A 24,878-nucleotide genomic window follows, 5' to 3' on the forward strand; every position below is an offset into this window, starting at 1 on the left:
CTGTGGAGGAAAGATAAAAGTCTGCATGGCCAGCAGCCAAATTTGTCTCCACCTGCCACAGTGGCAGGCTCAGAATGTAGAAACCCTCTTTTAACCTCTTGTCAGCTACATTATAGCGCTATATATGTGCTTTCTATTACTGGATAATAACTACATAATGTGAGCGCATTTGTACAAAACGTGCAGCGGAAAGGTTCTGCTGTATTTGCTGGGCATGTGGGAGAGAGCGATGATAGAGGGCGTGCGGGATAGAGAGAGAGGGTAAAAACACTGACGAGGAGGAAGAGGACAGAAAGACAAGCGGCATCAGAGGCAACATGGGGATCAGAGGAGGGACGGGCGAGAGTTGCAAGAAAGTCGAGGAACAGATGAAAGGTGTAGGGAGGACAGGAAGTGGAAGAGGGAAGAGAAAAAGAGATAGAGATGGATAAAGAGAGATTGAGAGAGTGAGATAATGAGGCTTGTGTGTGCAGTGGAACTGGGTTTAGCTTCACGTCCAGATTTGACCTCTTGGCCTCTGACAGTGTGAAATGTGCTTTGGAGGCTGTTTGGCTCGCAGGCCCAGTCTCCAGTTGCTCTTTATGGATCCACACTGTTCCTCTATTGCTAACAGGATACTGCTGAGTGGATTATTTAACATCATACGCTGCATCTCCATGCAAGCTATGTTAAATCTGACCCCTGATGTCTCTGATTGCCTCTTCATATGTTCATATGCATTTCCTTTCTCCCTGCGTTCAACACTTCATTTCAGATGCCACTTAAAGCAATCAATCATCCAATCAGCTGGCGAAAGGAGGGCGGCTTTTATTAAGAAGACGACACAGGAAACATAATGTTTGTCATGATTAGTGCTGACCGCGATCATTTTCAGCTCCTCTGTCACTGGATTGTGTTGAATTTTTGCAAAGGGGGAGTCGCAGTGGGCTGTTAGAAGAAGCGTTTGGGACGGCCCACATCCGAGGGTGAAGGGGACAAACTTTCCGGCGCTCTGCTGTCATCGTGGAAAACGGCTCGTGCCGTGCACACTGTGAGAATCAGGGGGGCAGCAGTGAAATCAGCCTCTCAGATGAATTCATCTCATTCAGCCGGAGACGCCAAATGACTTAGACTGCAAAGTGTAGTCGCGGCTGCACGTCTCCTAAAAGCTCTGATGTGTCAATGCACTTTGAGCATCTTAAAGTTAATCCATACAGAGCATTTTCCAAAACAAACCACGGCTTTTCAGACCGATAAATGCATTAGTTTTCATTATGGCTCCTTCAGTGAAAAAAAAGTCTACTTGGAGAGACTGACTGTGAGCCCGGCTTGAGTTATCTATCACCTTTTTACTTTTACCTGTGTCAGAGTTAGAGTTGGAAGAGAATACAAATGATAGCCAAAGCTCTTCTTTCTGGTGCTTCTACACACTTCACATCCACATCACTCTGGTGGGGGGGGGGGGGGAGTCTGAATTCTGCACAGCTGTAGTGTCACTGGCTGGACTATTCATCTCAGCATGGGCAGGCGCTGAGTGTGTGAAGATTTCTGTGTGCGAGTGGAAGCTCTGAGTCAACAGTCTATTTGCTGAGGCATCCGGGGTCAATAAAGGGAAGCTCACCTCTTTCTGTCAAGTGGTGTTTAGTAAAAGCTAACCTGTGCCGTGGTGCTGCGAAAGCTCACACACGAGTCATGTGGGAAACTCTCCTGAGAGAGAGAGAGAGAAAAAAAAAAGCTTTAAATACAAAAGATGTAGCGGGCGGGGGTCACCGTCCGTTCAGCGCGCCTGCCATCTTTCCGCATGTGCACACACCCACTCATATGCACACACAGAGCTCTGCTAACTACCTTGTTTCAGCCCTGAGCACTTTGGAGAGGGAAGAGATGAATAGAAGCAGAGAGATAACACAAAAAGAGGAAAAAAAAAACAGATTGAAATGGAGGATGGCCAGAGATGGAGATAGAAGCCAGAGAGGGGAGACAGATAGCGGCGGGTATTGGAGTGGGTCCTCAGTGGGATAGAGCGGGGGGAGAGAGAGAGTGTTTGTGTGTGCAGACCACCCTTGTCCATAATGAAAGCCAATCAGCTTGGGTGGCAGAGGCGTGTGCTGCAGGAAGAAAGCCAATCCGCCGGACCTAATGAACCGCGATTGGAAATCAGAGAGAGGCAGAGGAGAAAGAGAGATAGATGGCAGAGAGCGAGAGAAATGAACTCATCGGCTTTCGGTTGCGAGCGAAAGTGCTGAATGGAAAGGAGAGATAAGCAGAGATGGAGGGAACGCTGAGGTGTAGAACTAAAAAAAAAGAGGTGGGGAAGAAAGACAAAAGAGGTAACAAGAGGAGTAACAAGAAAACTGAAGGAAAGAAAGGAGTAAGAGATAGAAAAGGTGAGGAGATTGGAGAGAGAGAGAGAGAGAGAGAGTGGAGGGAGGGTGGGGTCAGCTGGGGTTAATACGAGGAAATAAGCCCCTTCTTTCTTGCCGTCCACACAAACAGCAAACCATGAGATTGGGAACCTCACGCCTTTCATTCATACACAGATAGAAAGTACATGCACAGACATGGGTGTGTGTACACACACACACACACACACACACACACACACACACACACACACAAGACGGCGTGTTCACCCAGCTCGTTGGAAAGCCCCTGGGTTTATGAGTTCAGGGGGTCAAATCCCCCCGGGCCGGGGATAATAGGAGGGGGCTACATATCACAACAAAGCAATGTACTGATAAGAGGCATGTGATCACGGTGTGTGTGTGTGTGTGTGTGTGTGTGTGTGTGTGTGTGTGTGTGTGTGTGTGTGTGTGTGTGTGTCATCTGGGTCCATGATTTGACTCGTATGTTTGGCTGGTTTGTGGTGGTTGAGACAACAATATGGTTTGTACGCTTTTGGCCCCAGAAAATGCATTCAACCGTAGACTGAAAGACTTCTTTCATTGATGAGGGGTTTTTCTGTGTGTGTGTGTGTGTGTGTGTGTGTGTGTGTGTGTGTGTGTAAACTCACCCAGGTCCATACTCTTGGACGCTCTGTTGCGAGGTACGTTGTCCTCGTCATCGGCCAGTTGGCTGTCTGCATAGAAAGCTGCAGCCGTGTGGGGCGGCTCGCTGCAAAACAAGTCGCGATTACTTGGCATCCATAAAGCAATATTTTCATGTTGACCTGCTGCAGACGGGAGTTTAAAAAAAAAAAAGCCTCTCTGTGACTTGGTTACGTCACCAGAACAAGTAAAAGTAAATGAAATTTAAAATATTACAAAGACAACAGATCATTTGATTTCCTCTAGTCCAGATGGCATGATTCAGTGGAACAACAGCAAGTACTGTCTCCATTAAACCTACAAGGAAACAAGTATATTGATGCCAGATTCTGACTCTGACCACATGAGATACTGTACACACACACACACACACACACACACACACACACACACACACACACACACACACACACACACACACACACACACACACACACACACACACACACACACACACACACACACACACACACACACACACACACACACACACACACACACACACACACACACACTCTCTGTGGGTTTTCAAACGTACTCATTCTCAGACCGTAGAGAGAATCCTGAAAAACACAGCCATACTTTCATGGTTCTAACTCTCTCACTCAGGAGATCCATTAACTTCAGAAAAACCTCAAACTCAGGTCTGATCATAGGTTCTACGTTTTCTTATCACACACTGAAGCTCACATGGAATCAGTGTCTAACATACTGAACACTGGCTGCTGCCGTCAGTTTGACAGCCAGCTGTGCAGCAGCATGCTAACACAAGTATCATGGCTCTTTCTGAGCCTTCAAACTCCCACAGAATTTACTCCATTATGCTATCACCATAATTACTTGTGCATAATGCAAATTGGCTATTGCAATTAGACCGTATAGTCTAAATAATGCATATGTGCGTTGTAATATTTGGTGTAATGGCTCTTCTTTATCTCATAACACAGCGGCCCATATTAACAGTGTCATTAGTATATAATAACTGCGGCCCTGTGTGGACTTTAATAGAGTGCTGATGCTGCAGTGGGAGTATATTATGTGTGTGAGTGTGTGTGTGTGTGAGTGTGTGTGTGTGTGTGTGTGTGTGGGGGGGGGGGGGGTACCTGTGGCGTGGGGGTGTCAGTGGTAAGTCTCTATTCATTTCCTCCACAGCGCCCGGGGAGGGCGGCGGGGGGAAGCCTTCCTCCAACTCCTCGCCGTTGTTGCCGTAGTGACCGTAGATGCCGTTGGAGATCGCAGCGGGATGCTGAGCTGAGGAGAACAATCCAAAAGGCAACACACACACACACACACACACACACACACACACACACACACACACACACACACACACACACACACACACACACACACACACACACACACACACACACACACACACACACACACACACACACACACACACACACTTGAGTTTGTGGAATCAAAGAAAACTTGGAAAATAAAGGTGTCGTACTTTTTGTTAATTTTAACACATTTTCAGTGGCACTTAGCTTCCTGGTACACGTTGATATCCAATCTTCAGTTTTATATTTCTAAATATTTATTATCTATGTTAATCAGATGAAACCAAACAGAAGGATATTTAAATACAGACACAATGAAAACCAGTTTGTCCTTCGTTTGAGGATCAATACTATCAATACAGAGCTTAGCAAGGTCAGACGTTTAGAGTGCAGTAAGCTATACATCAAACACACACACACACACTCAGAACACACATGAATTAACACCCTGTACACAACGCACACTCAAACAAAGCTAAAACACACACAAAATAATCACTTCCACACAAAAGCCTGATTCTAACTTCGCTGCAATCCTTCCTACAACATTTCCATAAACTGTAAACCCCAGGAGCACATCATTCCCCCACTGTAAAGCCTTTGTGTTGAACCCCCCCCCCCCCCCCCCCCCCCTCCCCATACAAAATGACTGTAACTGTACTGCCGCTCCAGCCTGATGGAGAGCTGACAAGAGTCTCAGCATCTCCAGCTCCCTGCGTCCCAGGGGGTGAGGGAGGGAGGGAGACGAGGGAGAGAGATAAAGAATGAATTTAAAACAGTTTGTTAGTCTTTTTTTTTTTTTTTTAAACACGACTGTGCTGCACAATACCCTGTATGCAAATCTGGCCCACTTAGAAGCCGTTTCATCAGCGTAATGATTCCAAGGTCAGATCTTTTGCACATGAAAAGCAAGCGTAGCGTTAAGAAAAACATAGTTAATGACTTCACTTTCTCTCGATATAAATATGCAAGGCCAAGAGTGAAAAGAGAGATGAAGACAGTTTTAATGCAGTGCTATAAGATGCTTAGGGTGGCTGCTACAGTGACCTGAAACAACAACGTCAGGAGCCCTGACTGGGTGTCATGTTGTGCAGCGATGGGAAACACACACTAGCATGTATATAAGCGTGCGCACACACACACATAGGCTGACAAACATACTGTGTGTACACACTCAGTGGCAGATAACCGGAGTACACAAACACTCCAAGCCTACTGTTGACTATCTGACAGCTCAAATGGACAAACACTGTTCGCAGTGCGGTTTGTCGAGTGTGTGGCTCACCACTTCCAGAGTAGCCGTACACGTCGCTGTGGGTCGTCATCGGAGCGTGACTCGCGCCGTTCATGGCGGGCTCCGTGTGTGGGGGTCTGAGAGGTCCTGAGGGCCCCTGGTGTGCATTGTGGCCCCAGGGCTCCTGTCAACGAAGAGAGATGATGAAAATGGGCCCATATGCTGAGAATCTGGGCTAATTGTCATAAATAAAAAATTGATGATGCTGCCTCACACATCTTAAGATTAAGGCCGTTTCTATATCATTTATTTAATTTATCACTTATCAGCCAATGTTGTCCACTGCTGGTGCATAAATACATATATATTTTGGCGTATTAGCAAAAAATATCAGCAAGCAGCAGCTCCCATCAAACAGAGAATATTTTGGAAATCCAATCCTGCTCTCAAATGTGTGATTTGCATTTTTGGTCACATGTTCTTTAAACCTGATGTGTGCACAGAAAACTATGAGTTAATGTACAGGTACATTAACTTCTAAAGAAATCCCTCGACTCTTCTTGGGAATAGAGCAATCGTAGTTTAGTCTAACACACATTTAATCTGTAAAAAAGATGGAAAAAAAAAAAAGGATTTTACATTAATTTGGTGGTTGTAGTCACATTTTGCAACCGATCAATTATGATTCCCCTCAGATGGGGGACAGACACGGGAACAGAGCTTTGAGGAAATATGAGCAGATTTAGAACAATCCTCTGGGGATTCTGACTCGGCGTGTAGCGTGGGCGAAGAACAAAATATCACAACACCGTCGAGCTGATCGTAATTGAGAAAGAAACGTGACATCCACTCAGGCAAAGCAGCTCTCGGTTCAGTTGTGCGTGATGGCAGCTACACATTTAGTAAGTTCGCTCTTGACTCTCATTATTATTAATTCATATTATTTTGTTAGCTGTGACTTGAGCAGTTGGAAGACTGCAACCATGTCGACACATCACTCAACATTTGGCAGCAGAGGTTGTTTTTTTTTTTTATACCTTTGATAATTGAAATGGAGGAAGTTGACAATTTTAAGACATGAAATCTAAATCTTTCATCAAGAAAGAGGAAAATGATTATAAGAAAGTGATAAATAAATATATATCTATATATTGATACGCCTTGGGCACTGTGAAACTACAAAAAAAAAAAAAAAAAAAGTGATTCTCATTCATGTGCACGATTGGAAACACAGTAATTAAGATAATCCTGAGAGCAGTGACAGGCATGTTATCGAACAGCCATCCAGCACTACAAAGGACCCCCACCTCACAGATGGAGATAGGGGCTGGAAGTGCTGGTGGGAATCGGTGCTGGTGGAGGATGAAAGAAGCCGTCGCTGGTCAAAGAGATGGGAGCTACAGCTGTCACACACACACACACACACACACACACACACACACACACACACACGAGACACACCTATTTAAGCGTGGCGGAAAAATAATCCTCACACACGGCGCGCAATAATAAAGGTGTTCCAATATCTCTGTCATATCAAAGCATTGGGTGGGGTGTTTTCACAATGTCATGGAGTCCCTGGGGTGTCATTAGTCCCTAGCATACATGCTAATATGTCTCCACATCATGCCTGTCAATCACGTGGAGCTCATATACGTCGTCGTATGGATCTGCACATAAAGTTCTGACAGATCCTCTGAATTTGCTAGTGACACATAAATCACATCATAGCCCTCCATCCATCCATCCATCCATCCCTCCATCCATCCATCCATCCCCACCCCCAGTCTCCACTAACTTGCCTGAGGCTTTTGAAGCAGCCTGGCAGACAGGCAGTCAGATATCTTAATCCCACAACAATAAGTAAACAGGAGGGGGTGGGGGGGGGATCCATCTATCCAGCCAGCCCCAACCTACAGTTACATACAATAGGCTTCTGAGAGGCTTAGACCTGCCTCACCCTACTGAGTCACCCACCCCACCCACATATCACTCGGCTCAGGGTGGAGAGCGACCCGACAAAAGAAAAAGAACAAACACTTGCCTTTGAATTCAATATCTATTTCTAATATAGTTCTGATGTGCACAAGTCTTCATTGTTTTACTGCTTATCTTCCGACTGTCAGCTGCTATTAAAATCAAGTTTACGTGACAAACAAGCGTTAATGTTTGGTTTAGCGCTCCGATTGTGTTTTAGTGGGTCGTTGTCGTTCAAAAATCCTCCAGTATGACCAAAAATGAGAAAGGGAGGGCGGAAGACAAAAACAGACAAGCTGTTACAGTTTAATATTCCAGCAGCCTGGAAGTCTGTGAAAATGTCTTAAAGCGTTTGCCAAAAATCAAATGGAACTTTCTATCACGTGTTTGGAAGCAAATAAAAATAAAAAAAAACAGCAAAAAGAAAATCAAACCACATTTATCAGAAAAAAAGGAATCATTCATTCGTAGTCTTTAGCGTTAGCTAATGATGGCAGATGTTACAGGATAGATTTCTAAACCTGGGTCATATTTTTACATATTTGGGGTTTGAAATTACGTTTTGGAACGGGTCCAGTAGAGCAGCAGAGAACGAGAGGGCCCGGCTGTAATGGCTGCCATCTAATTCTCTGGGACCAGAAGAAGATCCTGCAACCTCTCTCTTTTAGCATGTATAGAAACTGCAATTAAAACGTATTAAACTCAGCTAATCAAACATGTTGAATCTAGACTAAGAGTTAAGCTAACTGCTAGAATTTCTACAACAACCAGTTATATTTGATTTGTTTAACCAACAAATCCGCTAACAGAGCCCAGAACCAGACTGTATATAATGAAAGCAAGCTGGAGACGCCGACGCCGCTAAGAGACGCCGAGGGCCTCGGGGAGCTTTGCTTTTGGGAGCGTTTGTTTTATCACGCTGCCCCACGGTGTCACCAGGCTGGCTGTCTGGTGATGACAGGAGGAGGACTATGCAGATATGTAGTGAACTTTGAACTGGGTCTGATAGCATTTATCTGCAGCCTGGAGGACCAAAACAGATGGGAATATGGTGCAGATGAGATGTAAATACCACAATAAGAAGGTCAATAGCAGTCAACCCACAAACCCTCCCACTGTTACTCCCTCTCTCTCACACACACACTCACACACTATAACTAAGCATCTTTAACTACTGTGAAACATCTTTCTAGGCCCTTGAAATAATCAGTTATGGTTCAAATGGAGCTGAACAGACAGCCTTAACTATGAAGCAGCTATTTTTCATCGTCTGTCACGCTTCATATCTTCATCAGTCTGTCCATCCAGGAATTTGTGCCGCTATTCAAGCATTAGCTCAACACAACCTCTTGTGTGGCTCTGCGCTCATTCTAGCGTTGCTCGTGCGTTTGCCACCAGGGATTAAAGAGACTGCCGCTGCAAAGCGAGGGATTTGTTTTGAGACAGATTCACGCAAAGTGTTCTTCTTCTTAACAAAAGCACTTCAACACCAAAAAAAGAGAGAAGAGGTTAAAAAAATAAGCAAAGGTTAACACGTTCCATGCAGTCAGATTCTCAGCACATTCATCACTTCTGAAAGGGAGCTTGTTGGCAGCTACATGGAGCATTCATGAATACTGACTCAACTCTGTCAATTTTTATCAGGTGTTCCTCAAATACGCTCCTTAGACCCTCTATGGCTGCTAGTACGACATGAAATGTTGTCATCTTTAGGCTCAAAGAATGAATCAAGAGATGTGTCTTGTTTTACAAGTGGGAATTTTCAGTTGAACTTTTATGAAGAACATTCTAGTATCTGCTTGGGTAACAAAGGAGAGGAAATGCAGCAAAGAAAAGAGACTCTGAGGCCAAAACAGAGGGGAACAGGGGCCCAAATATCATTTAATAAGCAGGGAGGGGAGCTGAGGAGAAGGTGGCAGCTGAAAACCCAACAGAGAAACAAACAGACAGGCATGCAGGAGGCTTCAGATTAGCTTTATTTAACAGAGGACAAACAGGCAGGTGAGACAGAAAAGCAAGACTACATTCCCTTAAAACAAAAAAAAATCAGGAAGTAAAAGAGGAAAAGTTAATAAAACTTTATACAAACAGACAAAAAAGGAAGAAGCAGGTTACAGTATGTAGACAAGCCAGTGGTTTGAAGAGAAACTGTGAGAAAAGAATTAGTGGATTTTAGTGATTTAAAACCAGTGTAACAGAGGAGGCTGTGCACAGAGAAGAATTTAGTATTGTGCTGAGTTTGCGGGTAATATTTCAAAAAGAGAGCTAAAAGTTAACGCCGTGACAGTTGGTGGTGTTGGCAAAGGGAAAAGCTTTCAGCCAGATTAATATGCCTCCACGCCATCGGTCACTAAAAACTTACTGTATTTACACAAAGAGGATCTGGTGCAAGAGAGGAAAAAGTGGCATTTTCTTCTAGAATTTCATTCAAAATATAACCTCATAGGGGCCATTCCTAATTTTACAGGGATATAAATTGTTAGTTGATGCATTCGAAGGTATTAAGTACAACTTTAATTAGTGATTTTGCTTGAGCCTTTTGGTTTACCCACATTTTTTATTTCATGACTGAGTAACTCTTTGACTCTCTTTGAAAAACGCTCTTAGCTTAACAGCCAAAATGTCGCTTTTGCAATGTAGCCTGCACGCACACACACACACACACACACTCACACACACACACACACACACACGCACACAGTGTCAGAGTCCACCGGAGAGCCGGAGGTGATGGTGTCTGGTGAGAGCCCTGTTGTGCACGTAGTTGTGTGTGTGTGCGTCTAGGTATCTGTCTGCAGGTCTGTGTGCGCTTCTGGGAATCCTGCTGTGTGTGGGGGGGTCTCCGTACATCTGCCCCGCCATCGCTCTGATGTTGTCGGTGTAAGTGTTACTGTGAGGGCTGTCTTGTGTGTGGATGGCGTCCAGAGTGCGGCTGCGCGCGTGCCTGGGTTGGCGGCGATGTGTGTTGCCCTGAGCGTCACTGAACGCGTCGCTGTGTGCGTTATCGAGCGCGGCGTGGCCTTGCATGTCTGCAAGCGTTCGCCTATGTGCCTGTCCTTGTGTGTATCCGTGACCGTAGCTGCCCCTGTTTAAGTTTCCCTCTGTGGGTCTGCTAAAGCCGCTCAGTGTCTGGCTGCGAGACACAAACTCGTACTTGGTAGTCGGTCTGTACGGATTATTTTGTGAGTGCCTCCCTTCATCATCACTGTACTCATCCCTCTGTGTGAAGCCAAATGTGTAACCGCTACGCCTCTCCCTTTGGTGAAAACCATAGGTGTATCTGGTGTGCGTCTCCCCTGGCCGCTGTGTGTAACGCTGCCTGTGGCTGTGAGGCAGCGGCTCGGACGCTCGCCGCCTCAGAGTGGGGAGGAGGGAGGAGGAGCGGCGAGGCGGAGGCGGCTGCTGCTGGTGGAGGGCGTCACCCACTCGTACCTGATAGCTGGCGCCCGATTGGGTGTTCGGCTGATAGGCGGCGGACCCATTCGAGGCTGTGCTTGGTGCGGAGTTGGCACTACCCGTCTGTAGAAGAAAAACAGAGGTCAAATAATCTGGATTTAACTTGGATATTATAACTTTTCAGCTTGTTTCTGAGCAGCTCGACTGTTTCCATCCCTTACAGCAGCCATCGTTGTGCCAGCTAACAGCCACCAAGCTGATCAGAGGCTCTCCTGTATAAGAAACTGAACTGTTACCTGCTTCTCCCTGATGAAGCCCCAGTTTCATCTCAGGACTGTTACTTCTCCCACTCATCCACTTTAGTTTTTGCAAGAAAACTGGCAGATTATAGATTTTGCAAGGGGTAAAAACCTGACACTCAAATCATACAAGCGTGACAGCCACTCTCACAAAGCGAGCCTTTATTTTGATGTTTATTATTTTTGTCTGATGGTGTTTCCATTGAGGCAGAAAGTGCTTTGCCAGATTTCACCACAGTAACTGGTTGGAGGTTTCTTTGAATACAGAGAAAGGAAAAAGAGCACCATCCCCACCACTCTAAATCAGTTGAGATGGATTTGTAAAGAGACTATGAAGTGCTTTACCCTGATTTCAAACTGCCGACACGCATGTAGGTCAGCTGCTTACAGTACAGTACGTATAGTGCAGCGTCTTTGCTGTGAGCCTCAAATGAGATGTGATCTTATGTGGATGATATGTCATTGATTTTGCTGTCAAAAGCTCTGGTAGCTACATGTGAATAATCTTTGAACATATCTGGCTGCGCCGGGGATTTCAAAATGCATAAGCACTCCTAAATGTTTCATTTAACCAAATCCATCCAGCCAAACTCTAAAATTTTTAACATGTTGTCCCACATCCACCAAAGCTTCAAAAAGGAAGAAACTAAAGTAAATAAGAGTGGTAGAGTCTGTGGTTATAAGGAAGTGACTTCACTGGCATGAGAATTAATATCTAAAAAGTCTGAGATGTGTACTGGAAGATTTCTCTCTAAGTTACGATGTAGACTATGTAGAACAATAACCTTTGACAGCACATTATGATAATATCAATAAGATACTTATTTTTATTCTCTAAATTGATTTCTGTTGAACCGTAAGAAGATATAGTGGCCACGATTCCTGCCAAAGCGCTGAAGTGGTCTACTGTAAATCTCCCTGCCTTTTAAAAGACTTTATAAAATGACGCTTGAGCACTTCTGTGACAAATGTCATTCAATGCTGCAAGAGATTTACAGTCCAGCTGAACCATCAACAAAATGGTGGAAAAGACACAAACATCTATTCCAGGATATTCCAGACATTTAAAGTACCTGTTGCCCCTGTCTGGGGGCTCGGAGCACCACCAGCTGGATGGTACCCCTGGCGGTTCCCTCCGACGACATGGAGCGCCTCAGCGTCTCCATGGCAGCGTGGTTGGAGCGGCCGAGCAGCGACTCGCCGTTCACCGCTATCATCTGGTCATTGACGCTCAACCGACCGTCCTGTTGGGAGATGACGGTGAAGTCATTTCATTCATAGAACAAATCACCGCTTACCTGAATAGTATCAAACTGACAGAGAATTTCATAATAAAGGCCCATTTCATTTTCAATTTATCAAACTAGTCGCACAGGAAACGCAGCAAGAAGAATAATACGCTGCATTAACATGCTATAGAGGATAAAAAGAGAAGTACACAAGAGTGGTCACTTATAAAGTTTCAAGAGAAGAAGACAAATTGGGAGAGGTGTGAAATGTGTGCATGCGAGACAGGGAAAGTGGAGTAGAAAATGGAAGAAGGGGGAAGGCAAGAAAATTGTGGAGTTAGCAATCTACTGAGAGTGGGAGAGCCATGATAAATACATAGAGCAGCTAATGGAATAGCCTCTGTGGGCACTAAATCACTTCTAAGTGTTTTAAATAGCAGCCTCTCATGGAGAGGCAACATAGAATAGTGCCCTGGAGGGAGAGAGGGAGGGAGGGTGAGAGGATGAGTGAGCAAGAGAGGGAGGGAGAGACAGAGGATCAAATGAGGAAAGCAATGCGGAGGGCAAAATAAAAAAAAAAGCATGAAGATGGAGACACTTTGAGACACATGGACACCCTAAAGACTCTCTTTATGTGTGTGTGGACTCATGATGGCTTCATTATGGTCAGCTCTGCCCTTTGACCCCGTCTCATTAGCAAGGCACCGCCTGGGCTGACCTCCAGTGCAGACACACACACCACACACACACCACACACACACAAACGCATCAAATCGAGACATGCCATCAAAAATTGATGTTTATGCCAAAATCGGCGGGTGTCTGTGATATTCCCTATTAATATCCTCATTCTCCATGTAAGCAGCAGCAGCACGCTACATGTAATTTTAATTTGTTTTCTTTAGCGCACTCTTTGAAATGATCGTATTACAGGATCAGAAATAAAGTCAAAGAGCATTTTTTTGATATAATTGAGGCCCCGGGCCCTGACAGCAGCCAAAACTCTTTAATGGAAATAGGTTAGATCTCTCCACGACTCTTCCTCATCTCCTCCCTGTTCTGCCTGCTGTGTGTGTGTGTGTGTGTGTGTCAGTCAGACTCAGGGGACGCCCGGGTTCCCTCCTCTGTAGCGGCCTGGCACTGCAAAGTCTCATCAGGCCCCTTAGCTGCTTTTCATTAGCATGCATCAACATCGGGGAGGAGACACACACACACACACACACACACACACACACACACACACACACACACACACACACACACACACACACACACACACACACACACACACACACACACACACACACACACACACACACACACACACACACACACACACACACACACACACACACCCTTATGTATTGTGTTCCTGCTGAGTGTCTCCACTTTTCAATTTTCTTTTCTTCCTCTTATTCCGCCTCTTTCCATTTTTTTATTGTTTGATAGCGCTCATTTCTTCCCCTTCACATTCTCTCCCTTCTCGCACTCACCCCCCTCCCCTCCCTCACTACTGTCCGTCTCTCTCCCTTCATGTCTTTCTTCCTCTTATGTGGTATCGTGTCCCAGAAACCTGTTTCGCAGCCAGCCGGAGATCTTACTAGGCCATTCTGTCGGAACCCTATCCGCATCGGCAGCTGTCGAAAAACTACTTCTGAAGGCACTTTGGGGAGCCGCCGTCTCGCCGCCCTGATCCCAGACCAGCAGTTTATCTGCAACGCCACACTCGTCTATGTGCCTCCTCATTGTGCCATGCAGATCTGGGAGCAGCGACGAGAGGCACGAGAAGCTGCGACATGTGACAGGGGGCGAGATATCGAGGCTAAGTGGAGGAATCTCCCAAGTGCTGAAAGGGGATGTTTTCTTTCCTGCAGCACTCACAACTTGAAGTGAGCGCTGAGTGACACAGATAAGATGGCCGCGGCCCTGATGAGACGGGGCCACCGGGGGTCAATGGGAGTCAAAGGTTGAGGGACGGGTGGTGGTCTTGAAGAAAGACAGGAAATGAGACGGGCAGGCGAGAAGTGCTAAGGAAGAGGAGATGAGACATCATGAAGGAGGGGAAAGAGCGAGGACAAATACAATAAGGTGAAAAGATCAAAAAAGAAAAATCTCCACAACACTCTTCCCATGCACACGCACAGCTTACTCTGGATTTCTATTTTTAAATGAAGGTTATACTTTTGGTTTTACTTTTTGATGCATTTTTCCCCCCCACAGTTCCAAGCAGCCACTGGTGTCCATTCATTTTGTACAGCATGAAAATCCATTACTGGACCCTTGAGTTGCACAACTCATCAATGTCTATTACAATAATGGCGTAATAGACATTAAAGTGAAAGCCCTCTACCTTGTACGCGGCCCCTCCATGGATGATGGACTTGATGAAGATGCCCAGGTCCTCTCCGGTCTCTCTGGACTTGTTTCCCTTCAAGCTGACCCCCAGGCCGGCCGAACCGGTTTCATTGAGGGGGATCTCGTACATGAGCTGCTCCCTGCCGTCCTCCAGCACCACGCTGCCGGCATCTTCATCTTTCTGAAAGCAAAGGAAGGAGAAAGGAGGGATGAAGGAGGATGAGTAGTAGACTTTTAGTTCAGATTCTTTTTGAAATGTAAAAAACTAGTACTGGAGACAAGAAATGCTCAAACACACACCTGCTTTCCATAATAACTGCTGTGTATGATTGCTGGCGATTGAGGTAGGAGCACCATATCTAACGCACTGACTGATAATGCCTGCTCCGACACCACACTGATTATACTCAGCACCAAAAGCCAGGAGATAAAAAAAAAAAAAAGAGTGAGAGGGAAGGAGAAGAGAACTGGATTACAGTCAGATGGAAGAAGGCTGCGGGGCAGAAAAAAGACAGACCGTAAGAGAAAAGAAAAGAGGAACAGAGTAGCAGGTGCTGTGTACTGGAAGGAGAGATGAAGGTGTAGTGAGGAAAAGAAGAAAGCTACTGTAGAGAGGTTATTCCATTTGGAGATGAAAGGCGCAGACGGAGAGCGAGCCATTTCTAAAGGAAACATAATAACCTTTTCATACCTCCTCCTGGAGCACAGTGGGGGAGGAAGGGGGGAGGAAAGAGGGCGAGGAGGAGGGAAGAGGATGGAGGCGCAGAGGAGCATTTAAAAGTAATAACCCATCCCTGAGGTATACCCGCTCCTCTCGTTCACACACCCCCCCCACTCACTCTTTACATTTCATCCTAATCTCTCAATCTCGCCGTATTTCTCTTCTCCCTTCTTCGCCTCTCCTCTCCCTCTTTCTCAATTCCTCCTCCTCCCCAGACTCCCGCTGCATCCCTACTTTCTACAGGTCTCTCTCTACATCTTCCACCCACCCACCGCACTCGCCCACTGCCATTTAATGTGAAGAAAATGACCGTGTTGGCGGCGACAGCAGCTTTGCTCCGAAAATAAGATGGGGAAGGAGGGGGGGGGGGGGGGGGGGGAGACAAAAGGCAACAAAAGAGAAAATGAAAATGTCTGTCATTAGAGGATGGCAAAAATAGAGAGCAGGGGAAAAATAAAAACGGCAGGTTCAGTCACCCGGTGAAAAGAGGGCCTGCGGAGGGGAGGCGCCTCAGCACCACTTCACTCCCCAGCCTTATTTTCCTTAAAGAGGAGGGGAGGAAGGTTCGGAGGGTGTGTGTGTGTGTGTGTGTGTGTGTGTGTGTTCTGCTCTTGTTGAGACTAAAGGTGGCTCGGAGGTTCGTTCCGTTCAGCCACTCAGACTCAACTGTGACTCATGAAGTGAGAAAACGTCAAAGTGATTTTTGTAGGAATATGCATATACATTATAGCAGTTGTCACAGCTTTAAAGATCTGAGTACCCAGAGCGGGATTGCCGAGCCTTACGTCAGGCTCCTCGCCCGCCACTGAATCAGGAATCCATGTTCACGTTCCCCCTCTCTCATCGTGGCACAGCGCTGAAGGATGTAGGAGTCAAATGTCTTCCAGTATGATTTTTTTTTTCTAAATTCATCATAGCAGGAGCTCTCTCCCAACCTCGCTGTGATCCTCCAGCCTTCAAATTCTGTCTCCCTCTGTCAGCACTACTTCGCCTAGGTGTTTAATTAAAACAACAGCCTGGTAAAGCCTTTAGGCCAGGAGGGGCACTCGGCTCCAAATGTGAGTCAGAGCTCTCAGTCCAGTGGTAAAGAAGCTAAACCTGGAAGGTCGCCTGCAGCAGGGTGAGCAAAATCTTGAGGTACCTTTTTTTTTTTTTTTTAACACTGATCCAACACACTGTATTAAGCCACTGCTTTGAATTTCAAATAGATGAAAGCTGAGTGGCTGTTAATTTGAACCCAACAGACACTAGATACAGAGTGACTTGGTTTGTCACTACTTTACGAAACACAACCTTTACAGAAATGATTCAAAATGACCGTTTTCTATCTTCCACAATTAAGATCTGGTCAGGTACATACATAGCATGACTTGGTTAGGGCTAAGACACGTTTAAGCTTCAGTAAAGTACTTATATCAAGATCATGTTTCAAAAAAAACCTGTAGTGAGTGTTGGGAGGTAAGAAGGACGGCTGATTCTCTGAAACTCTGGCCATGAAATGCAAATTCCTCTTCTGTCATACTGTCTAATAAAGGCATAAGATGTCCCCAAACTACAGTAAATAAGAGGATCTGGAGTGTCCCCTCCAGAATAATAATTTGTGTCTTAGGCAGTTTTTCCCCACTACAAAGTTAAATAACCTGGTTTAAAATTGCATCTACTCCTCAATGAAACATGCAGAATGTGCAAATAGTGTTTAAAACTGCTGGACACAATTATGATATTTATATCTCTGTGACAACCTGAAAATGGCTCCACTGCTAATCACCTCTCAGGTGGTGTTCATATTCGGTTCCTTGATATGAAGATAAGATGAAGCAGGCAAACTGTGTCCTTCAAACCTCACAGAATCTATTTTCTATTTCAGTATGATACAAGACTTTCAGTCAGGGCTTATTTTTATCAACAAGGCATTTCAGAGTGCTGATACTCAAAACCAGAGAAATTACAAAGCCAATCCGCTACTTCCTGCTTGAAAGACACTTGAGAGGACTCAGACGGCAACCTGGGAGGTTTTAAATACCTCTGTGATCTTGCTGTAATAACACACAAGGTGAAGGTGGCCAAATCAGAGCGCAGCAGGCTCTGTAGGCTCTGGAAAGAAATCAGAAAGTTATGAAAATGCAAAGTCAAACAAACTGAACGTGTTTGTATTGTATCTCACTGCTGATTTAAATCTATTTACACAACCAAGTGAATCTCAGTGGTGGTCCAGACGCAGGCACACACACACTCACACACACACACCAATATCCCCTCTAATGCCATTCCCTTGGGGGCAAATTGCGTCCCCAGGGTGGCTGAGACCCTTTGGCTCCACTGCGCAACCCCCCCCCCCCCACCGTTAGTCCTCAGCAATGGCTCTTTAACAAGCTTTTGGCCAGGAGAGAGAGACCACCCTCTTCAACGCCCAAATGAGGAGACAAAAAGGAGCTTTTTCTTACCCCGGGGTGGGTGGCGAAAAGGGGGTGATACACAGCGATTACACACAGAGCCTTTTGTCGCTAAGGATTTCCAAATGGGGGGTTTCAAAGCGGCGGGATTAGCGGTGAGAGCGACATTCAATTAAGATGAGATCTCGCCGTGCTTGGCGGCGACGATGGAGCTGCCAATTAATCGCCTTAATGTCTGCCTCTTCGCCGCTTTACACCTTTACTACACAACGAAGAGAAAGGGAAGTGAAATGACTGATTGAAGGATAATTCTGGTGTGTTGGAGGGGAGGGAGGGGGGATAATGAAAAGGAAAGAAGTGAAAGAAGAGCTTCAGCTCCAAGACAGACTTGACAGAAAGACAGAAAAGGTAGAGTGGTGTGGACAGCTGGGTAAGCCGACTGAGGAGACAACAGCAAAACAGCAGAGTCACTCTGTGCCTGACGGCCTCCTTTTCCTGTGAACTGGCCTAGGCTGAGGGTCAACCATGTGCAGAGTGACCCCTCCATCCTGTCCTTGGAAAACTCATAATTCTACTGCAGACACACACCGTCACAAACACAAAACACACACATATCGCTCTCCCGCCCACAAAAAAAACCTCTCCACATCACAAAGCATCGCACTAATCTCCAGTCTGAAACAAAACGCGGCCCTATGAAATAATGAGAGAGCCGAGCGCTGGAGACACAGAAATGCTGACAGGAATTAAACTGTGATTAGAAGTTATCACTTTTTAATTACTTAGAGAGCGTGTGAGAGTACAGGAGACGGGGTAAAAAAAACGGCCTCCTTTTGTATCCTAATAATGAGGTTAATTCACGGGCTTTATTGTTATCCTTTTGACTGAAAGAGACCGGCATGCCTGCCAGCGCTGCCGAGTGCTTTCACAGAACAGCACGCTGCTCATGAAACATCAATACCCCCTCTATTGAAGCTAATCAATCAGCAGTTCAGCCAGTTCCTCTAAAAGTCTACTTCACTTGTACATGGGATGGGAGATAAAAAAGACTTCATGAATGATAGAGCAGAGAATATAAATCTTGTAGGCTGGCAGCAGGATGGTGCAGTGAGAACAGACGACCTGGGCTCAAACTGCTGGGTCAGCGAGTGTCCTAAGCAGCTGAATCCTGACCAGCTACTGTTTAGCTGAGTCGACCTCTGATCTTCCTCAGCAAACCTGTGTGTCTCTACCAATATCAGGGCAGCACATGTAGCCTCACTGGTTGTAGACTGCCTCCTCCACCTTCATTTTTAGCTACAGGACTCCAGGGGGGGGTTCTGTTGGCTGGCTACCCCGTGGCACCACCACTTGTTGTGCACACATTCGTTCCCTCCTTCAGGATGAATTGCAATAATTTTGCACTTTTTATAATCATCTTAATCATAATCGGGGCAGAATTTCAGCTGTCCAGGACTTTGGTTTATGACCAAACACCTGCAAAACAAATGACATTCCCATCGGCCTCAGCTGTATTTTAGTTTAGCACCAAATAGTTCTTCACTAATACCAACTGAACGCAAGAAACCAGGGTAGAAGGAGAAACAGCTAAGAGAGGATGTGGGTCACTGTCAATTCCCTGATTACACACAACCGGTCAATGATGAGATTTCTGCCCCACCAGCTGCCATGATTTAAGGCCAGAGTGGCATATTTTTGAGTGCAACAGTGATATCAGATGCTGTAGCCTGCAGAGTTTTTTGTCCTTTCATTTTTTTTTGTTGCAGTAACAAAACTTTGAGAGAACAGGGTCAGTAATGGGAGCACACGCTGTTTCTCCAAGGCGCCAATGTGTCTTAATTTCATAAAAAATACTGAAATACTGTTCAGTCGGCTTTCTTGGACTTTTTTGTTTTGGCGTCAGTTTCCGGTTTGGTCAGACATTGGATTTACTTATTTTAGACACAAATGTGCACCACTGTGAGTAATGACCTTTCTTTTCTTCCTTTCTTTTCTTCTGCTGTGACTGATGTGACTCCAGCCCAAACTGAGCTGTGTTAACCAGGTTTCTGCTAAAACCTTAACCTGTTTATATGTTTTAAGGCTGCAGGCAGTAACACGGTTAAATAAGTGTGTTTTAAACACACTTCCTGAGCCAAAGGACAGAAAAGCTGGACAGGAGAGACACAGGAGAGGCTTTTTCAGGACTGAACCACAGAGTAGAAGCAGGGGGTCTTTACTACTGCACCACCTGCAGGCAGAGTCAGGAAGTAAACCACACGGGTAAACAACCCCTCCTTACTGATCATATCATCAGAATGTGGTTCTAGATGTCTAATCTGATATTGCTTTATTATTTATTTACTTAGGAGACCAAATTAAACCTTTATATACTCAATACGCCGATGTTGTAGGTTCACTATTATATCTGCAGCAGCAACATTGAGGTTAGTGAAGACAAACCTTAAGTACGCCAATTAATCTCAGCAGCTACTGAATGTGGAACTGCAATTTGCTGCTCTGCATCTGATAGATGACGTTACAAGTATGACCATAGTTGTGTGGATAGATAATACAGCCTCTAAAACATTTAGAAATATTCACGGGCACCCACACTAAGTCAGACACACACAGACAACATCGGCACACAGACATTTCCGTACGCCGGGAGAGGCAGATGGCCGCGTCCACTTAATGCGCCTCCATCATCGTTACGTCTTTTGTGCGAGCGAGCGAGCGAGCCGCTCCTTGCTAGCACTGCACATAAATTTCCACTAAAATTTGGGACTTGAGAGCAGCGGGAGAAGAAGTCAAGCAATTAAAAACAGGCGAGGGAGGAGAAAGAAAGAGAGAAGGGAGGGAAAAGTCTGTCTTGGTTGGTATTTTGCAGGAGGGTGTAGATTTTTGGAAAGGTGGGGATGTGCTTACTGCAGAGTGGGGGCTGCTGCAAATCTTTCAAGTACTGTGTGCGCTTGCGTGTGTTTGCAGGAGCTCATTTGGCTTCCATTAATGATGTGGTAGATTCTGCATCTGTGTGGCTTTTTGAGGGTCCACACATCTAAATTCAATGACACAGAACCTTGAGTGTGTGTGTGGTGTTCCGTGTGTGTCTTTAAATTGGCGAGTGTGTGTGTGTGTGTGTGTGTGTGTGTGTGTGTGTGTGTGTGTGTGTGTGTGTGTGTGTGTGTGCTTAGGGGACATCAAACCGTCTTTGAGGTGGCTGGAGATAAGGGCCAGATCTCACGGGGCACCAACAACTTCAACAGCCTCCATACAGACAGGAGTGAGGGCTCTCTCTCATTCTGCCTCTCCACTCAACACCCTCCCCACCACCCTCTCCCCCTGCCCCCCCCATTCTCTCTTTAAGTCTCTAATGCACAAATACAAGCAAGTGTTAGATGAAGACTGTAGAGGCTCTTCAAAGTGCACTTGTTATGCCAAGACTGCTGGGCCATTAATGAGGGCAAACTATTTTCGGAAGCAGTAACTTGGCTGTTTAAAGATTGTGTGATGTGTTCTTCTGTACACGTACACGTGTGTGTGTGTGTGTGTGTGTGCGCGCACATGCATGTGTGTGTGAGAGAAAGAGTGCACTCGTGTTCAAGTTTTTATCAAGGACTAGGTGTTTAGGAGTGTGTGCGCAGCCACTCTAGGTGTGAATATGCATCAGTCACTATAAAGCCATGCGTGTCTTTCTCAGAGCTCTTTGAAGTAATGGAGAGGGAATAATCAGAATAACCACAAAGGGGAGAGTGGAGAGAATAGAGGCGCACGGGCAAAAACATCATTTCCAGAGAGAGGGTGACTTTCAAGGGGCCACCTGGCAGTGTGTATGTATGTTTAAGAGTGTGTGTTTATTGATAAAATGTCCCCCGAGAGGCACAGTCGTGCTGTGTGAGCCTCACAGCCGTGACGCTGACCTCTGGCCCCGTCAGCCCCCGCAGGTAAACGGTCGCTTAACACCCGCGGTGTGTCGACATGCGCGGACATGCTCGCACGCTTCCTGCGGGGCGGCTGTGGCTTATGCGTGCGACTTCCTGTGGCATCGCTGTGTCAACAAACCAGAGTGGGACAGGAAGGCCGGAGCGTGCTCTCAGCCTGTTTGTGAGTGCGCCCGTATGTTTATAGGCAAAAGGGCATCGGTGTAAAGAGGTTCGCTCCTTTGAGGGAGAAAAAGGAAAAAATGATGTGAAGCTGACAATGTGAAGGAAACGTTAAAAAAAAAAATGAGAGGGGAGGATGAAGAGGAGGAGACAGAAAAAGAGAGGAAAAGTGAAGATCACCATTGAAGACAAATGACGAGCGAGAGCAGCAGAAATGACTGACAGACCAAAGAAGAAGAGAGATGGGGCACTGTGCGGAGCTGTGTGAGGACATGGACGCCGTGTTTTTGTGTGTTCACACTCTCTTACCAGTTCCCGGGGCAGGAAGATGTCCTCCTGCCGAGCCACCACCACGCACACACTCTCGCCCTGCTTGGTGCTGCGCAGCATGGCCACGAGTTCCTCCTGGCTACGGCCTGTCATGTCTACTCCGTTCACCTACACACACACACACAACAAAGAAAAAAAAAACACACACCAGAGTAGATTGAAGGGTATTATGCAGTTGACAGCGCACCACTAACACATATCAAACTACATGAGGATCAGACGAAGATGCTCGAGTGCTTTGAGGGCTAAGAAAAATAATTTTTAAGAAAAATAAATCATACTTTCTCTCCCCTGATGCTAGTTTTAATTTATTTGTCTGTGTTTTGTGATACATCCGTCAGTAAAACTATCTGGGTGGTTAGACAACATATGAGGTAAGAGACAAAAATGATCTTTTTGCAATTTAGGGGAACAAGCCCTTTAATAGAGATCAAAATAACGGAGGATAAGTTCAACCTAAAATATGGACTTTTTCTCAGTAACGTGCAATTACTCAGTTCAACCAGCAGGGGAGCCACAGAGCTCATTTTCCTGCCACTAATGAGGAAGTTGTTGCGGTGACCGCCCGGGGTCTGCCTTACCTCAATGATGCGGTCTCCAGGCATCAGGCGGCCATCTTTAACTGCAGCGCCACGCGCCAGGATATTCTTCACCAGGATTGGCCCTGGCTCTTGGGCCGAGGAGTCCCGGGTTACCACGGTGAAGCCCAGGCCCTCTGCACCTATGGGAAACAAAGCAGCCTGCGTCACAGTGTGCATCGGGGGCGTCCATCTCCCTGCGCCTGACACCTGAAGTCCTTTCTCTCTCCTGCAGCTGGACCCCGTCTGTGGTTTTACCATCTACCTCCACTGCTGTTACTTAACTGCTGTTTAAGTGTCTGTTTTCCCCTGGGGGGTTGTTGCCTGGCTCAGCCTCTGAGTCGCCGGGAGAAGGCTTCTCTCCTAGCTGGATTAGACAGACTCTGCCTTTAATTTCACGTGTGAGCAGGCCGAATGGTGGCTGATGAAGGGAGGCAGGGGAAGAAGACGGCAGAGAGAGAGAGAGAGAGAGAGAGAGAAAGAGAAAGAAAGAGCGAGAGAGAGATATTATTCCCTTCCCTTGCTTCCCTCCCTGGGGGTGCAACGTGATTTCCAAAAAGATTTTCCTTGTGGGTGTGAGCCTACGTTTATCTGTGTGTATACATTTACAAGTGTGTGTGTGTGTGTGTGTGTGTGTGTGTGTGTTTCTGAGGCCACACTCACACACACACACACGCACGAGCCATCAAGCCCCAGAGCCTCCACCCTCTCCCTTTTTCACGGCCTCACAAGCCCCAAGCCATGAGTGAAATGTGCCACGCTCTGTGTGTCTGCATGTGTGTGTGTCTGCGTGTGTGTGTGTGTGTGTGTGTGTGCGGGGAGAGCAAAGCCGGCGTGGCATACTAAAGGCGGTGAGCGATGCTATCTGGTCTCCAAGCTAAGCCTCTGCCTGCCCTACATTAGCGCACCTAAACCTCACCGCCTGTCAATCACAGAGAGAAAGAGCCTGTTGCCAAGGGAGAGGGTGTTAGAAACCCCATAATATCCTCTGCTCTGATCTTGCATCAAGTGAAAGGGATAGAGGGAGACAAGGGAAACAAATCAAACAAAAGAAGGATGGTGGAAAACGGTGAGGAAAATGGGATGGATGAAAAGGTGCTGGGAAGAGAAAGAAACCAACAATAAAGGAGCAGTGAACAGTGCTGTGAGCTGGAGCCGGAGAGTGTGGAGCCCAATTTCTTCTATCCTTTCATCTGGGTATCTTCTCTGGGTACCTGTAACAAGTGTGTGTGTGTGTGTGTGTGTGTGTGTGTGTGTGTGTGTGTGTGTGTGTGCGTGTGTAGCCCAATTACAGCTATCCTTTCAATGGCCCATAGCACTACAGGTTGCTAGAACAGAGCCTATTCACAGTCCTACAAACCTATTCCAATGCTATCAACACATCAGCGCTCCGACACTGATGTGTTTTAGAGGGATTACAGATAAGGAGGCTGGGAAGCCAGACTGATTCTGTCTGGGTTCGAATCTAGAAGCAAAACAAGCAGCCGGTGTGTGTGAGGCTATCCCAGAAGATAAAAAATGAAAAATATCTCCACCGTAGAGAGTTATTTTCAATATGGACTAAAATTGCTTTTGGTGGTCCAGAGCTTTTATATAGGACCAATTCTTTGCCTGAATTCGCCTGAATTATCAATAACTGGTGGGATAAATAGCATCAGAGACTTTCAAAGCTGCTCAACAGATTAAAGTTTACTTGTCACTACATCAGAAAAACAAACATGGAAGATAAAAACTGAGCGTGGATGTCCTCAAAAAGAGCGTGTGGGTTATCTTGCTTGTTGACAGCAGCTCCCTTTTGAGTGAGAGGAGGACGTTGGGTAGAAAACATAACTTTTCCAACACAAAGACTATTGTTGTGTTAGTAGTAGTAATAACTTAGAAAGTCAAAGGGCAACTTCTCCAATGTGATAAAAAAAAAAAACTAATTTGAGTTGTTAAATATTGTTAAAAACAATTGATTGATACTGCGCTC

The 24,878-nt window shown here is 46.0% G+C and overlaps 1 protein-coding gene across 1 annotated transcript in view; it reads right to left on the reverse strand.

Annotated features, from left to right (window-relative positions):
- Positions 1–24,878, reverse strand: part of pard3ba (par-3 family cell polarity regulator beta a) — a 135,552-nt gene that overhangs the window by 65,217 nt on the left and 45,457 nt on the right. The window contains exons 9-16 of the mRNA XM_070855632.1: positions 22,910–23,049; positions 22,308–22,436; positions 14,798–14,983; positions 12,292–12,462; positions 10,956–11,042; positions 5,598–5,730; positions 4,130–4,277; positions 2,993–3,093 (exon numbers count right to left, since the gene is read on the reverse strand). Coding sequence (XP_070711733.1) covers positions 2,993–3,093; positions 4,130–4,277; positions 5,598–5,730; positions 10,956–11,042; positions 12,292–12,462; positions 14,798–14,983; positions 22,308–22,436; positions 22,910–23,049 — 1,095 coding nt within the window. The remainder of the gene's footprint in view (positions 1–2,992; positions 3,094–4,129; positions 4,278–5,597; positions 5,731–10,955; positions 11,043–12,291; positions 12,463–14,797; positions 14,984–22,307; positions 22,437–22,909; positions 23,050–24,878) is intronic.

Source organism: Pempheris klunzingeri, chromosome 24, assembly GCF_042242105.1.
Source record: "Pempheris klunzingeri isolate RE-2024b chromosome 24, fPemKlu1.hap1, whole genome shotgun sequence".
Classification (NCBI taxonomy): domain Eukaryota; kingdom Metazoa; phylum Chordata; class Actinopteri; order Acropomatiformes; family Pempheridae; genus Pempheris; species Pempheris klunzingeri.